This window comes from Papilio machaon, chromosome W (genome assembly GCF_912999745.1).
Source record: "Papilio machaon chromosome W, ilPapMach1.1, whole genome shotgun sequence".
In the NCBI taxonomy this organism is placed as follows: Eukaryota; Metazoa; Arthropoda; class Insecta; order Lepidoptera; family Papilionidae; genus Papilio; species Papilio machaon.
This window is the reverse complement of record NC_060015.1, coordinates 8,129,545-8,148,644: the sequence shown is the minus strand read 5'-3', so window position 1 is coordinate 8,148,644 and position 19,100 is coordinate 8,129,545. Positions and strand designations below refer to the sequence as shown.

Here is a 19,100-nt window from a genome sequence, read left to right as displayed (position 1 = left end):
GGCAGGGTAATTTCTACCAAAATGAATAAAACGGATGGCCTTATCAGGTCAGTTGTTATCCGTACTTCTAAAGGAGACTATGCTAGACCTATTCATAAGTTAATTTTGTTACCTACTAGGACTTAAATTTAAATCTACTTAGAAGCTACTTTAATTTTTTTGTTACTTAGTTACTAGTGTGCCGTACACGACGGGTTCGGGTCCCGCGGCACAACCTGCCTTAAACTACGTATCACAAGGCCTGGCGTAAATATTGTAATTATATGAAGTGGCACTCACCTACTCGATGCCCCGTTCACCGCCTGCAGGTGCCTGGTCACTCTGTCGGTGTCAGTCGAGTCAAGTAAGTCTGTACCGAACAACTAGTGTTATGATTACTACTTCTATTATTATAATTGATTTGCTACAAAAGTGTAAAGGATAATTACCTTGTGTGTACATCATAATTACCTTGTTAATTATTAATACTATTACTTAAATTATGTAACTACTAGATTTTATTGTGTTATTTTAGAGTTATATAATCTCACTATTTGTAAAAAGGGCGAGAATGTTACGAATTGCTTCGTTAATCTTTGACACTTTATACTCTTTGTCGATGCTTTTTGTCGCGTGCCTTTCTCTTCCCTTTCCGACTTCTGTTACAACAGACAACATTGTAAAAACGTGTTACAAATAAATTAATTACAAGATCGAGACTTTTATTCAAGAATCTAATGTTAAAACATAACAAATATTAAATTTTTTAAAAATTTAACCCCCAAGGGTACTAAATAACAATAGGGGATGAAATTTTGTTTATCAATATGTGAGGTTTTGGTGAATGTCATAACACATTTAATATGTTTTGCTGTTACCCTTACCAATATTTAGTCTAGAGCCTGAGAAAGGACAAAGGCTACTTTTTAACGCGAAAAAGGGGTTGTAAGGGGTTCAAAGTGGGGGTGAAATTTTGTATGGAATTATCGTTATTTTTACAGATAGAACCTTAAAACTTTTTTTCAAGGCTGCGAATTTGATATAGATAAATACGAAATAAAATTTTTGTAATAATTTTACCCCTAAGGGTGCAAAATAATAATAGGGGATGAAATTTTGTTTGGCAATATATTCGGTTTTGGTGAATGTTTTGTTTTGATATGCTTTGCTGTAACTCTTACCAATATTTAGTCTAGAGCCTGAGTAAGGACATAGGCTACATTTTAACACGAAAAAAGGGTTGTAAGGGGTTGAAAGTGGGGTTGAAAGTTTGTATGGAATTATCGTCATTTTTACAGTTAGAAGCTTGAAACTTATGTTTAAGGCTGCTAATTTGATAAAAATAAATGTGAAATTAAATTTTTGTAAAAATTGTACCCCCAAGGGTGCTAAATAACAATAGGGGATGAAATTTTGTTTAGCGATATATGAGGTTTTGGTGAATGTTTTGTTTTGCTGTTACCCTTACCAATATTTAGTCTAGAGCCTGAGGAAAGACATAGGGCACATTTTAACGCGATAAAGGGTTTGTAAGGGGTTGAAAGTGGGGGTGAAAGTTTATATGGAATTATCGTCATTTTAACAGTAAGAAGCTTGAAACTTATTTTTAAGGCTGCTAATTTGATATAAATAATTATGAAATTAATTTTTTGTAAATATTTTACCCCCAAGGGTGCTAAATAACAATAGGAGATGAAATTTTGTTTGGCAATATGTGAGGTTTTGGTGAATGTTTTGTTTAATATGTTTTGCTATTACCCTTATCAATATTTATTCTAGAGCCTGAGGAAGGACAAAGGCTACTTTTTAACGCGAAATAGGGGTTATAAGGGGTTAAAAGTGGGGGTGGAAATTTGTATGGAAATATCGTCATTTTTACAGTTACAAGTTTAAAACTTATTTTTATGGCTGCTAATTTGATATAAATAAATATTAAATTCAACGTTTGAAAAACTGTTACCCTCAAGTGTGCTAAATAACAATAGGGGATGAAATTTTGTTAGGCAATATATAAGGTTTTGGTGAATGTTTTGTTTAATATGTTTTGATGTTACTGTTAGATATAGGGAGTAATGACACGACCGCTAGCTTAGTGCAGACTGGTTTATTCGCGTACTTGTCAAACTGACGGCAGACGCAGCAGCCGTACGTCAATGCGCATAGATTATGCGCTTACATATACAACATCCCTCCCCCCTAGATGGATGTAATATACAATATTTAACACATATACAAAACAATACATACACATAAAATAAGAAATCACAATATTAAAAATGGTTGGAATAACAATAACTTGACAAAACATTATTAACTAAAACTTTCCTAATCCAACAACACAGGGCGCCTAACCCCTCTGGTCAGTGTGACATTGGGGTGGTTCAGTGGCGGCGTGGCCGGAGGCGAACATGCCTCTTCAACCTCCCCCTGAAGCTGAGCCCCTACTGTAATGTCCTGTGCCACACCTGGCTGTTGCGAGGAAGTCTGTACTACAGGACTACCGATGGCTATATCGTCGCAATCCCAGGTGTACGAATTATACCCGTTGAAACACATCAACTGATTTTTATGTTTTTTAACTTTACAGAAAGAGGTATTGTCTTGTATTACATATAATACCTTCCCGAGTCTCTTAATAACAGTCCCTCTGAGTAGTGATGCAACGGAAGTGTCTTACCGGAACCAGAAACGGAAACAGATGTCAAAAATAAATTTTAGCAGAAACGGAAACGGATGCGGAAACAGAAGTGTAAATAATAATAAAAACATATTTACAAAAATATTTTTTTCGGTAAAAACAGTTTGTATTCGTTTTTAATTTATTAAGGCATTGGATATCGGTGTCCTTTACCCTTCAATGTATGTATTTTTACTGCGCTGCAATAAGTTAAAATACGCGTTTTTTTAAATTTATTTTCAGGAAACAAAATTACACTATTTACAAATTAAAGTTCGCCAAATAACTCGTGTTGACAAACGACAAATATATTTCTAACTATATAATGATGATGATATATTACATGTTTATCAGTTATTCAAAAGTACATTTAATAACTCGTAAGTATGAAATAGTCACATTTTGCCAGTTGTCAAATTTTATATGGACAACAACTAGACATTTTACTCCAGCAAGAGAAACTGATTGTTTCAAACAGCTGCAGAAAATATTACGCGCTTAAATTCACAAAATAGTACATAAACAAACAAATGCGACAAGTGCCGAAAGGCCGCGCACGGACTGCCCGTCTCGCGCCGCGCATTTGGATCTCTCAGCCGTCGTGAAGTTTCGTTGCACTTGCGGAAACGGAAACAGACATCCGTTGCATCACTACCTCTGAGCCACGAAGAGTTTTTCTTTTTATTATTTTTATTTGCATCTTATTTTTCTTATTAGTTTGTTAATCATTATATATAGTTTTGGTTAATTTAACCTGTTCAATTGTCTATTATGCGTAATATTGTCAATAAACTTTATACAAAATAATATGTCACGAATCTAAATCAACGGCATGTTTATAATCATTGGCATATTATCAAGGACATTCTTCCACTAAATGTCCTTGGTGGGCGCTATGTTCAAGATGCAACTCACATATTGTAATCACTTAGGTCGTTAGATGGCGTAATGTTCTTATTAGAACGCACTATGGTTTGGTTAGCGTGGTATTGTATACGGACCGCGAGTTAAAAATAAAGACACGCTCAGATCAGAATACAGTTGTGGTTTTATTTAATTATTGACCCTTCTAGTAGTTCACAAATTTCGAGGAGCTGTCAAGAAAACACGCGCAGTGTTAAGCAAGCTTTGTTAGTATTAATAAAGATTGATGAATTAAATAATGGAAGATATAGACAAGGTTTTGACACATTCATATATTTTTAAACCTTAGTTATAATACCACTATTTCATAAAAACAATTCATTAAAGTTCAAGACTTTGCACATATCAGTCGTTTGTACATTCCAATTTATGATGGATATGCAAATAAAGAAAAAAACTTATAAAATCAGTAAATAATATAAAAAATAAAATAAAAAAGCTCAACAACGAGGAAGATGAAGCTAACCTAATCGGCGACTGAAGGAGAGTGACCTCCGCCCGCATCCGTTGGAAGTCAAGCAGTGGAAGGAGGAGGCTCGCGACGACCTCTTCCGGAGGTGGGCGGAGGGGCATGAGGCCCCGGGACCGAGCCGGCAGTTGGTGGCGGCGATCCGGCCCGTCCTGCGGGAGTGGGTGGAATGCCGCCACAGGGCCCCCAACTACCACCTCACCCAGATGCTCACCGGACACGGGTGTTTCGGGGTGTATCTGTGTGGGGTGGTGAAAAGGGAGCCCACCGCGGACTGCCACCACTGAGGCACCGGAGAGGTGGACACGGCGCAACACACGCGCGAGGCATGTCCAGCGTGGGCGGAGCAGCGCGCCGCCGTGTCCTCGGTCCTTGGGACGGACCTCTCCCTGCCTGTCGTGGCAGCTGCTATAGCAAGCAGGGAGGAGGTATGGAAGGCGGTCTCCACTTTCAGTGTGGAGGTGATGACGCTGAAAGAAGAGGCGGAGCGCGCGCGGGAAGACGCCGTCGACTCGCTCCCGATCCGCCGCAGGAGACCGGGGCGGCGCCGTCGGGCGCACCTTGTGGCGCTGGTCAGGGCGCCGCCGTGAGAGGGACCCGCGGGCGGCGAATCGGGGTTCGCCGCCTGCTTCGCAAGGGTCCCGTGCTGTAGGACTCCCCACGTGTTCCGGGGAGTCCTCGGCGAAGGCCGACGGCGCCTTTTGCTGAAGGCGTTGTGTATGCCTTCAGGGTCGAGAATATTTGTTCACAGCACAACACAGCACTTTTAACACACCAATGAATAAAATGAATAAAACCACATGTACTCAGAACGAAGACATTTATTACAAATTAATCAAAATCACTTATTTACAATACAAAACGTAACCATACCACGCATTAAAATCAGACAACGCCATCTAGGCAACGCAAGTGTAATCGTTGTATAATAATTAAAGTGATACAGTTTGTTAAGACGTGAACATTCCGCCCACCAAGGACCGAGTCCTTTCAAACCGCCCACCATGACATTTCTAACAATATATTTATTACTATAATCCTAGGTGATCGGAGATGACAATATTCATAGATCAAAACATTTTCTAAAAATTTAAATATACTAACAAAATAAATTCTAATTGTAATTACTATCGCAGTGCACTGTATATAAAGTAAAAAAAATAAGAACAAAAAATTAAGAAACTTCTACCTTAAAGTGCTAAGTGAAAGAAAAAAAATCAAGTTATGTACATACTAATCATTCATCATTAACAGGCAAGATACACAATTTCGAAGTTAGACATTTGACTCGGGAATCCTTACATTGCAGGGTAACTACGCGATCTAAATTATCTTTACCAGGATGTACTTCAATTACTCTCCCATATAACCATTTGGCAGGGGGTAAATTGTCTTCTTTTACCAACACAATATCCTCAACCTTTGGATCGCGGATACGTTTAGCCAACTTATGTCGTTGGAAGAATATAGTTAAATACTCCTGAGACCAACGTTTCCAAAAAGCCTGAATCATTCTTTGTGTCAATTGCCAACGTCTCAAGCTACTCACTGTCGTATGCTCATAGTTATAGTCTGGTGCTATCACCAGTGGCTGACCGACCAAGAAATGTCCTGGTGTCAAAGGGTTTGGATCTGTCGAGTTGGCACTATTCTGTGACAGAGTTCTTGAGTTCAGACATGCCTCAATTTGTGACAAAACTGTACTCAACTCCTCGAAAGTCAAAGTAGAATCACCAATAACTCGTCTAAGGTGATGTTTTGTACTTTTTATCCCAGCTTCCCACAGACCTCCGAAGTTAGGAGAGTGAGGCGGGATGAAATGCCATTCTGTTCCATTATTGGCCAATAAAGCCGCTATTTCTCGAGGAAGAGAAGCACATTCATTGTGAAACATTGCCTTAAGCTCCTTTGAAGCTCCAACGAAGTTGGTGCAGTTGTCACTGTAAAGATGACTGCAGTGACCACGTCTGGCGACAAAACGTTTAAAGGCTGGAAGAAAGCCTTCAGATGTCAAATCAGAGACCGCTTCGATGTGCACAGCACGAGTTGCCATGCAAACAAAAAGACATATATATCCTTTGTAGGACTTATGGCCGCGACCCTTAGCTGTTCTCATTTGAATTGGACCCGCATAATCGACGCCCGAATGAAGAAAAGGTTTACTCGGTGTCACCCTGCATGACGGCAACTGCCCCATCAGTTGATTTCTTGTTACAGCTGCATGACGAATACATGGTACACAGTTGTTGTTCGGTACAGTTCCACTGTAGTTCGCTACTTTTGAATTTGGCGGTTTTAATTGTTAGAGAATGTAGGTCGACTCATTTTTATTCTCCCGCACAAGCGGGTAGTTGGAAATCCCTCTCCGCTACGGACGGGCGCGGTGCCTGCGGGGGGCTTGTGCGGGGAAGGAGTGAGTCGACAGAGCTCATCGTGGCAGCATCAAAAGAGGTCGGCAGTTGGATAGCACATCGGACGTGTCTATTATTTAGCGTACAGGGTCGCTAAGTTAACGGTTCCGCGTTCGGTTCGAGAAAGGACGCGTCTATAGGGCGCTTACGGGAAGCGGTGCATCGGGTGCGTCAGGAGTGCAGCATTGCTGGCGCCTTTAGACTGTATGACAGTGACTTACTTGACTCGACTGACACCGACAGAGTGACCAGGCACCTGCAGGCGTTGAACGGGGCTTCGAGTAGGTGAGTGCCACTTCATATATTTACATTATTTACGCCAGGCCTTGTGATACGTAGTCTAAGGCAGGTTGTGCCGCGGGACCCGAACCCGTCGTGTACGGCACAATACGATGGTAGCAGAGCGTGGTTAGGTTAACACGTAGGTTATAACCGCGTGGTTATATTCGGGTTACGTGTTTTTCGGGTACGTATTTACATTGCTTGGCGAAATATTGTAACTTCTCGCGCGGAATACAACGGAATACAACGGAATACAACAATATTATAACATATTACGTCGTACAATTAGGTAGGTTTTTAATCAGGTCGTTTATGATAATTCTTTATTGTACGATTGCTACGTAATATTAATCGGCCATTAGGGTTCCGTTTGTTAATTTCGTATAGTTTAGATTATTTCATTTAGGGTTCTTTCATAATAGTTTTATATTTAATTGAGTAATTTCACGGTTTTTTATAGTATATTTAAATTAGGGCTTTTTTACGCATCGTTTTTTTTTTTTTGTAGTTTATGTTACGGTGCATAATATAATTTGGTGATTTTTTAATTTGTTTTTTTTATGTTACGGTTAATAATTTAATTTAGTATTTTTTTTCCGTTTGGTAGTTTTTATGTTACCGTCGATAATTTAAGTTGGTCGGTTTTCATTACGGTTGTTTTTTTTTGTTTTTTTTTTTTATTAGGTAATTCTTTGTCACGGGTTTCATACATTTGGTTAAGGGGAGAATTATCTACCCACCATTTAGATTTTTTTTTTCCTTTATCGACCATTTGTAGTAAGCGGTTTCTGGAAGCGTCGATAATTTTCTACCGTCCTTTTTATTTTATTTTTTTTGAAATTTTATTTTATTAATTATGGCCGGCAAATATACCGCTAGGATATCAGGCGTGCTGAGATGGCTCGGTTCAGCGGTTTTGAATATTTCTAGGCCGGACCGTGCGCAGGCCCTTATGGCTAGATACCAGGTTTTAGACGATCAAATGGCGGATCTATATGCGGCGTACCGTGGCATTCTAGAGTTAGGTTTAGAAGCGGATGCCATGGAGAAGATTAATGCTGACATTGATCAGGCCGACGACCTGGCTGATCAAATTATTCAGGCTGTTGGTTGCCTTAAGGGGTCAAGCGCTGCTGACGCGCGCGTTACTGCGGAGTCGGAGGCGTCACCAGCGCTCATGAGTAGATTGCCGCTGCTCGATTTGCCACAATTTAACGGTAACTTGGACCAGTGGGTCGCATTTAACAATTTATTTGAAAGCATTGTTCACAGTCGTAGGGATTTGACCCCTGCTCAGAAGCTTGCCTATTTGTTGGCGTCGTTAACGGGAGAGGCCAAGGGCCTTGTCCAACATTTAGGTCTTGTTGACGGTAATTATGATATCGCCCGGGACTTACTCAATCGTAGGTACCAGAATGTTCGGCGATTAGCAGATAGTCATATTGCTGCTATTCTAGGCCTACCTAGGATTTTGGTTACGCAGTCGTTGCGCACACGGCTTCTTAACCCGTTGTTAATAGCGGTCAACGATCTCAAGGGTTTGGATTTACCTGTGTCCACCTGGTCGTTTTTATTATTGCACATAATTCTTTCCAAATTACCATACGATTTACAACATAGATTTGAACTGGAATACGGCGGGGACTCCGCCACTCATCTTCCCAGCTTTGACAACCTAATTTTATTCCTGGAGGATGAGTGTCGTCGAACGGAGAATCTTCCCCCTCCTCCCACGGGGCTGTCCGTCGGTACTCGTAGAGCGAAGCCCGCTGATAATCAATTACCGGCAGGGTACCGTAACCGACCACGTGTGGTTAATGCAGCAGTGGCACAGACACAGGAATCTCGTTGTAACTATTGTCGGGGCACAGGACACGGTGTTACGGGTTGTCCCAAGTTCCGACAATTACGCTGGCAGGCTCGGCGCAATATTGCTCGTCAGCGCTTTTGGTGTTATGGTTGTCTAGGTAGTCATCTAGTCTCGTCCTGCCAGTTGAATCGTGCGTGCGGTCAGTGTGGAGGTAGACACCATCTTTTGCTTTGCGGGAACCGTAACGGCTCGTCTTCAGGTAATTCACAGGAACGGGTAGCTTCTCCTGTAGGTGATAGGAACATAAAAATTGATGGCCAATGGGCTGGTGCTATTCAACGGGTATCCCTTCAACGTTGTGTGCGGTCTCCATCACGGCACCATACAACTCGTAGGCAGCAACGGGATCAACAATTGCAAGCGTGCACGGGCGGGGGCGATCGAGACCTTCGGAGCCCCATTCACGCATCGGCACAGGAGCCCCATAGTGCCGGCATTCGCTCGCCGCAGTCATTCACTGAATGGCCCCGGTTGGAGCAACGCTGCCCGCGACGACAAGGTCATCGGAAGTTAAGTGACCAGGATCGCGCCACGCCCCCTCCACGTCCAGGTAGTTATTCTGAGGAGTGTTGACTCGTGCGACATGCTCCACCGCAACACATCCTCTCCCCTCCCTCTCCTCTTACGGTTTTATTACCAACCGCTCAGGTTCGCGTCGGTTCTCTTCGAAGTCAACAGGTAACCGCGCGCGCGGTTTTGGACTCGGGTTCCCAGGGATGTATTGTGTCAACGCGGCTGGTGGAGCATTTACGGTTGCGGATCGAACGAGGCGCGGATTATATCCGTGGTATAGGTGGTGTTATGGTGGATGATTTGGTAGGACAGGTTTCTTTATGTTTCTCGCCGGTTGGTAGTCCTCATCCGCGCATCACCTGTAAGGCCATTATCATGGATAATATTCTTGGAAGGCACCCACTTATCTCCTTACCCCCCGGGATTGTAAACTTAACTTCAGGTCTTTCTTTAGCTGATTCGGATTTTCATGTTCCTGGAACCGTAGATCTGCTTTTAGGTGCAGATGTGTTAGGGTTACTGCAAATAAGGGGTAGCAAACTTCTGCAGGCAGGAGGGTTGTCAGCGGTTTCGACCGACCTCGGTGAAGTCATTATAGGTCCCGTGCTCTCTCGTGAGGTGCCACGAGTGTGGTCATGCTGAGGACACGGCCCAGCACACGCTGGAGTTCTGTGGGCACTGGTCGGAACAGCGCGCCGCACTCGCGGCAGAAATAGGGAGGGACCTCTCGCTGCCCGCTGTCATCAACGCGATGGTGGGTAGCGAGAGTTCCTGGAACGCAGTCGCCTCCTTTTGCGAGGAGGTGATGGCGCTGAAGGAGGCGGCAGAACGACGGCGAGAGGAGGACGCAGCCGCGGACCCTCTTCGGCGACGTCGCGATGGACGCAGGCGGCGGGCGCACCCCCGCCGTCTACCTCCTTAGCGGAGAGCTCCGGGCGATGGACGGCCCATTGCCCCATCGTCCGCCGCATACCTTTTTAGGTGCTAGGCGCTCCCGGCGTTATGGGTGCGCCTTATGACGCGCGTTGTGGGGGGTACTCCCTGCCCCCGTGAGTATGTGAGTCTGCGGTAGCGGACGGTCGCCGGCTGGGTCGCGGAAGATTGCGCGAGTGTTCCCGTGTCCCAGCCGCAAGGCGACGTGGAGGGCCCGAGGGGTTTTAGTGGGTATGGCCGAACGTCTTTAGGCGAGTCCCACACTCCCTGCGACATTGCACTGCCCAGCGCAGGGGTGTGTAACTGCATTTCCCCTCATAAAAAAAAAAAAATCCAAACATTTTAGTTAGTTGAGTTTATTGTGTTTTTATTATTCTATTAAATTGCTTCATTTTTTCGCAACCTTATCAAAAATAGTTGTTTAGTACGCGTGCGAAACTGTCATTACAACTTGTACCAACTGTCAACCCTCACCTTCGGCTGCTCCTCGGCTCGGGTAGACATTTGTCGGAACTCTTTGCAATGACAGGCTTTCTGCGCTCGTAATGAAATATAATATTATGCATTCATACTTGTCTCTAATACTAATGTGTACATTCTATAAATGTATAGTCAAATTACTATTTTAAATAAGTGTCGCCACATAAGTGTGAAATTAGTATGTATAATTTTGGTATGGTTAACTGTTAACGATTAACTTTAACTTGCGTTAAATTTTCGAGAATTTAACGCTTTAACGAAGTTAATTTTTTTATTAACGAATTAACGATTAACGAAGTTAACTTTTCGATTAACTGTGCCCACCTGTGGGAATAGCATTAATAATGGTGCATAATAATGATCTGATGGAACTGCTGGTAAAAAATCCTCCCAATGACCTACGTTACGATTCCACAGACGAACCAAACACACAAGGATTCGACACTTCTTTAGACGACAGTTTCTAATATAAAAATAAATAAATAAAATAAAATAAAATAAGCCTTTATTGCTGTTTAACAAGATACTATACTTAATCTCTAAAATATTAACCATAGAACTTAATCCTTATATTAAATTATGTCTGTATCGGCAACGGTTTGATTTTCTGTAACAGCTTGTCTTTCGACAAAGGCCTCCTCTAAGTATTTCCACTCTTTTCTGTCTTTTGCGACTCGGATCCAGCACGGTCCCGCTAACTTTTTAAAATCATCCTCCCAACGTTTAAATTGTCTACCTCTGTTTCTGTGACCATCTCTCGGGTACCATTCTGTAATTAATTTGGTCCATTTCTCGTTCTTCTCTCTTATCATATGTCCCGTCCATCTCCATTTTAGTCTTCTGTACGTAGAAGTTGCGTTCTTGAACTTAGTTCGTTGTTTTATTTCCACTTGTCTTATTCTATCTCTTCTCCGTACTTCTGCAACACTCCTTTCTATACCATTTTGGCACACTTCCAGCTTTTTATGTTGTTGCTCTGTTAATGCCCATGTCTGACAACCGTACGTCAGGCAGGGTAGTATGCACATGTTAAATATTTTCCTTTTTTCAGACATGGGCATATCTTTGTTTTTCATCACCTCACTGAGAGACCAAAATCTTTTCCACGTGTTTGCAACCCTACGGTCTATTTCTTTCTGCATTGTTTGTTCTGTTGAAACCATTTGACCTAAATAAATATATTCGGTTACGTTTTCTATTATCACGTTATTTACTTTTATTGTATAGTTGTCTGTTGTATTACTCATTATTTTAGTTTTGGTTGTGTACATCGTAAGTCCGGCTTTTGCACTTTCATCCGATAGTTGCTGCAACATTTGTTCTAAAGTTTTTGGACATTCAGAGAATAAAATAAGGTCATCTGCAAAACGCAAGTGATTAAGGTTCTCGCCGTTTATGTTGAGACCATTATTTGACCAGTCTACGTTCCGGAATATCATTTCAAGTACTGCTGAAAACAGTTTGGGCGAGATGGGATCGCCTTGCCGAACGCCTCTTTCGATTTGAAATTCTTCACCTATAGTTTCTAGCTTGACTTGTGCAGTACTATTTTCGTATATTTTTTTGAGAATACTTATATATTTATATTGGACGCCTTGACTTTCTAAAGCATTCCATATATATGTGTGGTCCAAGGTGTCAAACGCTTTATTGAAATCCACAAATCCTAAATAGTAAACTTTATTATATTCCTTGTATTTTTGCAGTACCTGTCTGAGAACATGGATGTGGTCTACAGTTGAAAAATTTCTACGAAAACCTGCTTGTTCTTTAGGCTGATTTTCGTCGAGCGTTACGGCTATTCTTGATAGCAATATTTTTGAAAACACTTTATAGATGTTTGACATTAAACTAATCGGTCTATAGTTTGCAATATTGCCTTTGTCTCCTTTTTTATGTAGTAATACAATCACCGATTTTGTCCAATCCTTAGGTATTATTTGCGTCTCAATTATTTCGTTAAAAATGTCTGTAAGTGTTTCCGCAATCACAGGTGCTGTAGATTTAAGAAACTCGTTAGTTATATTGTCTACTCCGGGGGCTTTACATAGTTTCTGAGTTTTAATAGCTCTTAATGTTTCTTCATAGCTGGGCACAGTTAATCAAAAAGTTAACTTCGTTAATCGTTAATTCGTTAAATAAAAATTTAACTTCGTTAATCGTTAAAGCGTTTAATTTACAAAAATTTAACGCAAGTTAAAGTTAACAGTTAAAGTTAATTTTTGTTTATAAACAAAAATTACGAGTATAAGGCCCAAGCGGGAATCCGAATCGTATGGACCGATTTTGTCGAGACTTTCAATAGAACTTAGGCTATTTTTTTACTGCGCTTACAAAATCTCGGGCGATCGCTAATCCTATCTATAGTTTAGTAATATAATTTACTAAAATAAAACTTCTACAATAGGAGCGATGTACTACGAGTATAATGCCTGTACCATACTAATGACATAGCATGCACTAGTTACACACACTTATATACTACACTGACAATGATGGACAATTGACTTTTTCAGTCAATTTTTTATCGACAATCCGACATCACGGAATTAGAGAGCTAACTAAATTTAGACAACACAAATTTTCTGTTAAACTGTGAGACATGTGATAATATTCAAAAGAAAACAATCAAAACTTGTATGCAGTATTTACATTTATCTGTTACTATTTGCACCTGTATATTCATTTGCTCATGCTCCAACAACTAAACATTTAATTTTATGTATAATTTGGTAATATTTTTTTATTTTATTTTTGCTAAGGACCCACGAACAGACTTATCATTTTTTACGTACTTTTTATTTATTAATATAGATTTATTAATAAAACTTCTAACATCAGAGGAAACTTATTATAACATTAATAAATAAACTATATAACCAATCCAGTGATACATCTCAACGCATCAAACTATACAACTGAGATGCCTTCGATAATTTCTAGCATCTAATGATCTATCGTCCGATCTATTGTTATATGTAAATCAAATAATACGTTACACGACAACGAAAACAATCGATCGCGGGTGATGTCTTCTATATTTCTTATCACCTATAAAATCGTTATAGTCAATTAGTAAGAATATGTTTTAAATTATTTTCAACGACATTCGATATCGAAAGTTTATTTTATATTAATTTTATACGTAAAAAATCGATGTCTTTTTGTAAAGGTCACTTGTGGCGACATTTCACATATTAATTTTAGTATATACTAGCGACCCGCCCCGGCTTCGCACGGGTGCAATGCAAAATATACCTACTACAGAATAAATGCACAATTTATTTAAGGTACTTAAATGGATAAGGATTAATGTTGTATTGTTTAAAATCACTTCGTAAAAGAATAAAAATGGTTATGCTGGGTTATCTCTAAGAGATAGACATATACCATCGCGGACTTTTTTGTTGAACTTTTTAAGGTGAACAATACTGTAGTACATTATTTTGGTCTATCTCGTAGGGTTCAGCCAGCGTTTGCAATATAAGCGCAAAAAAACGTGCTTATTTACGACATCACATTAGAAAACTTTAAATTTATCAGTGTTTCTCTACTATATTATGCATTTATTATACATACAAACCTTCCTTAAGAATCACTCTATCTATTAAAAAAAACCGCGTCAAAATCCGTTGCGTAGTTTTAAAGATCTAAGCATACATACGGACATACAGCGAAAGCGACTTTGTTTTACACTATGTATTGATGTATTGATAACACAATTTAACATTATTTCACTAACATAATAATTTTATCTTTTTCCTCATTCTTTCTCGTTTTGTCGTATACTTTTTTTTTTGTAAACAAACAAATTATCTTCGCTATTGTCTTTGCGCAGCGCACGTGCATCCCCGACCATTAGAAGGGTTGGGGCCATAAATCCATCGAGTTCGTTATCGCATTCTCTGTGCGGCTGTCCATTTCATCCTTTGTTCATATTTTTGTTGTTGTTAAAATTATTTTTCGTTGACTATAAAGAAGCCCCAAAAAAACAAACGACGGTAATAAACACCTAAATCCCTTTTGTTTTTGAGGAACGTTTATTGCGTGCACATTTCGTCTTTCGTATTTTTAAATTTATTTTTCATTGTTTGTTTCTTATCTACGCAATGACAAAAAAATCCTATTTTTACGCTTTTTCAAATGAGCCATATACGATTTTTTTAATATTTTTGTTGTCTTTAAACTTCAATATTAAAATAAACATTTTTGTCGCCAACAAAGTTTAGTTGTAATTTAGTTACGAGGTTGAAGAGTAATGCACATTTGATTATTTCGATATCAATTCAACGCAGTGTTTATCTTTTTTTACTAGATTTTGCGTTTCACGTATAAGACAAAGTGTATAATTATTGTATTTAGAATAAAGTGCTTTCGAACCTTATGTTGATTTTATAACAAAATCTTGTTCTAAAAAAAAAAAGTGATGTTAAATAAATGAAAACCAGTTTTAATGTGAATAAAATGTAATATAGACTTTTCGAGATATTTGTGTAAATGTGAAATAATAAATAAACTTTGAAGGTGTCTAGCGCCTAAACATCGCAATATTTGATAGAGGTAAGTTTGATTAGTCGCGCGCCGGTTGCCGTACCGTGTGCATCGTTTCCGTGTCGCTCCGCATTTAAAATCTTTAAATGTGGTAAAAAGTGAAGAGATTTACTTGTGTTATACATCGGGAGATGCGTCTCGGCGAGGCGCATCTAGTGGTATATAATACGTAGTGGGCAGAGACCAAATTAGTTAAGTTTTTAGTGTTTTAGTGTTATAACGGTCGTTTTGGGCGTGGCACTTTTTGACGAAGTTCAAAAAGTGCTTCGATTTCGTTGTGTAGTATACCGGGAGATGCGTCTCAGTGAGACAAATCGACCGGGATAGTTTTTAGTGTGGATAGAGACCAAATTAGTTAAGTTTTTAGTGTTTAAGTGCGTTTTTTAGCGTTATAGAACTTTACATATGAATAGTTTACAAACGCTATGAACAGCAAAAGCAAAGTGATTTACGACATGGGGGAGGACACCTCCATGTCGGACTACACGTGCTCAGAGGAAGAGGGCGCCTCCGGGCGCCGGCTGGAAGCCGCGGGCGCCGCGTGCACCGAGGACGCCGCAAGACAAAACAAGGGAGGTAAGCCGCAGTCAGCGGGCTTGATATCAAAATTCCGAACGGGAACGACCCATAAACGGCCGTTGGCCGCTACATCCGCAGATGAGGACGCCCCGGCCGTGGCGCATAAAGTGGCCTCCTCTTCGACGAGGGGCCGCGTTAGGCGCCCTGTAGGGGTATACAGCTTCCTCAAGGAGGCAAAGGACTACCTGGCTGATGGGGGGGATAGTGAGGGGGAGGACCCCGACCCAACTTACCGTCCAAGCGGGAAGAAGACGAGCCCCGTAGTGGCCTCTGCAAAAGCCTCCGACGATGGGACCCCCGGCGCCCTATCCAGGGGCACGGTCGAGGCCCTCGCCGAGGAGGCTCTCAAAAGCGTGGAGAAAATAAAGGAGGAAATTAAGAAGAGCGGCCACCTAAAAGGTACCATATGGGGGCAAATAAACCGGGCGACCAAAAGCGTAGTCGAGGCAGTTGAGGGCCTTCGCGATATAACGCCAGATGAAGAGCAGCGCAGGCTCCGCGCGGACAATGCTCGCCTTTCAAGGGAGCTGGATATTGTCCGCAACGAGCTGCGTGCCTTCAAACAGGCGTACGTGGAGTCGCAGCGGAAGTCCGTTGCAGCCCCGAGAGAGGCGACAGGGCCCCAGCAGCCCAACTTTGAGGAGGTGCTCAGATGCGCCATGGAGGAGATGAAGGGGCAACTCCTGCAGTCGGTAGGCGGGATGATCAATGCCCGCCTACAAGACCTGGAGATGCGCCTTCCTCCTGAGCCCGTCATGAGGCCCCCTCTGCGTGCCGACCAACGGCAGCCGCCGCCGCCCCGTCACAAGTCCCGATCGGGGCTCGTGGAAGGCGCCATGGAGGTGGATGGGGAAGCCCAGCCACCCCAGGCGCCCACACCCAGGGCGGTAAAGAAGGCGCCGAAGAAGGGCGCCGCAAAGCGGCCGACTGCCCCCCCGCCTCCTCCTCCCTCCAAGGGAAAACAGGGGGCAGGACAGGCAGAAGTGACTCCTCCCCCCCCAACCGCTGGAACAAGTGGAGAGGGGGAAACCCAGACGGGGACTGCTGGCAACTCCTGGTCTGAGGTTGTCCGGAGGAAGAAGAGGGGAAATGCCGCTGTCGCTGCTAATTCCCCCCCCTCAGCCGGAACAACCCGGCAGATCGCCCCGGCCCCACCAAAGGCCGTTAAAATCGTGGCCCCAAAAACCGCGGCCATAGTGGTGACCCTCAAAGAAGGGGCCACCATGACCACCGCGGAAGGGGCCACGACTGACGCAAAATATACTGAGGTCCTGGCGAAGGCCAGGTCCTCGATATCCCTGAGGGAATTCGGTTTGGAGTCGGTCAGGATCCGCACGAGCATGACCGGCTCCAAACTGATGGAGGTCGGGGGGACCACCCCCGAGGAAACCGCTGACCGCCTCGCCGTCGCCCTGGTGGAGGCGGTAGGCAGCTGGGCGGACATCACCCGCCCAACCAAAATGGCCGTCCTCAGGATCACCGGTCTGGATGACACGGTGACCACTGAGGAAGTGGCGGCCCAACTGGCATCGGTCGGCGGGTGTCCCCCCAGCTCCATGAAAGTAGGCAACATCAGGCCGAGCTTCTGGGGCGGCGGCTCCGCCCTGGTCAAGTGCCCAGCGACTGCCGCTAAGGCAGTCGTTAAGGCGGGACGAGTGGCCATCGGATGGACGATGGCCACCGTCAAAGCAGTGGAGGCCCAGCCATTGAGATGCTACAAATGCATGATGCTGGGCCACACTCGCGCGCTATGCCCAACGGAGGCAGAGAACGGGCGTCTCTGCTTCCGCTGCGGCAGTGAAGGGCATAAGTCGGCAGAGTGCGAGGCCCCCTGCAAATGCACCGTGTGTGCAACGACGGGGCGCCCACACTCACATGTGATGGGGGGTGCCAAGTGCACACCCCCGTCGGTGAAGGGCAAAGCCCCGTCGTCGAGCAGAGTGCCTCGCACTCAGCCCCAACCGCACGGCAGCCGTATGGCTGAAGAGGAAGAAATGCAGATATTTTAATGCCAAGACACCTGCATTTCGACCTACTACAGACGAACACCAACCACTCTGCCCGGGCACAGGACCTGCTCATGCAGTGCCTGGCAGAGTGGAGAATTGCTGTTGCGGTCGTGGCTGAACCCTACTTTGTCCCCCCCCAACCCAGTTGGTTTGGGGACACAGAGGGATTAGTCGCCATAGTGGTGCCGCCTTCGAGCCCACAACCCCTCTCCCTCAGGGAGCGAGGAGCGGGCTACGTGGCGGTGAACTGGGGAGAAGTAGTACTCATAGGAGTCTACTTCTCCCCAAACAGAAACCTCCGGCAATTCGAGAGGTTCCTGGATGGCCTGGAGCCGGTTGTGCAGAGAGCATCACCGGCCCAGGTCATCGTGATGGGGGACCTCAACGCTAAGTGCGCAGCGTGGGGGTCCTCCATCACTGACCTGAAAGGGGCGCTTCTCCGGGACTGGGCCGCCATGATCGGCTTAGTTCCGGAGAACCAAGGCAACGCCAACACGTGCGTGCGCCGACAAGGGGGATCAGTCGTGGACGTCACGTTCGCGACCCCCGGCATCGGTGCACGCATATCGTGTTGGCGTGTCCTTGAGGAGGTGGAGACCCTGTCCGATCATCTGTACATCCGGTTCAGGGTCTCCACCGCGCCCCAGGGGTCACAAGCCCGGACGGCGGCGGCAGGACAGCGAAGCGCCCAGGGCTTCCCAAAGTGGCAACTCTCGCGCCTCGACCCTGACCTGGCGGAAGAAGCCGCCATCGTCCGGGCATGGGCGGAGGAACCCCCCTAAACGGTGGGGGTCGACGAGAGGGCGGTGAGATTTCGCCGTGATCTGACCGCCGTCTGCAACGCCGGAATGCCCAGGGCGCGACGTGGTTTCGCGCCCCGGAAAGGTGTGTACTGGTGGTCGCAGGACCTAGCCGCCCTGCGCTCCGCCAGTAACGCCGCCCGACGGGCATTCACCCGGTGCCGCAGACGGCGGAACAGAACAGAGGAAGAGCTGGAGCGCCTTTACACCGAGCTGAGCTCGGCAAAGAAGGCGTTCTCCAGTGCGATCAAGGCCGCCAAGAACTCTGCCTATGCGGAGTTCTTGGCGACCCTAGACGCAGACCCGTGGGGGCGCCCATACCGCATGGTGCGGGCGAAGCTGAAGGTGGCGCCCCCCACGGAAACGATGGAGCCGGCGGTCCTTAGCGCGGTGGTCGAAGGGCTGTTCCCGGATAGCCCTTCTTTTGTACCACCGCGCATGACAAGAGACATGCCGGCGGACGACGACGAACAGCTGAACCGGTCTGCCGCCCTCCCCCCACCCCCGATAACAAAGGAGGAAATGGCCAGGGCGGCGGGCCGGCTCAGGGGGACCCGTAAGGCCCCCGGGCCAGACGGAGTGCCTGGTAAGGCGTTACACATTGCGCTGGAACACCTCGGGGA

General features: G+C 44.3%; 1 protein-coding gene across 1 annotated transcript; it reads left to right on the top strand.

Annotated features, from left to right (window-relative positions):
* Positions 1-15,544: 15,544 nt before the first annotated feature.
* Positions 15,545-17,677, top strand: LOC123723065 (spermatogenesis-associated protein 21-like). The gene has a single exon (XM_045685607.1). It carries the CDS (start codon positions 15,545-15,547, stop codon positions 17,675-17,677), a length of 2,133 nt encoding a protein of 710 aa, XP_045541563.1.
* Positions 17,678-19,100: the final 1,423 nt, after the last annotated feature.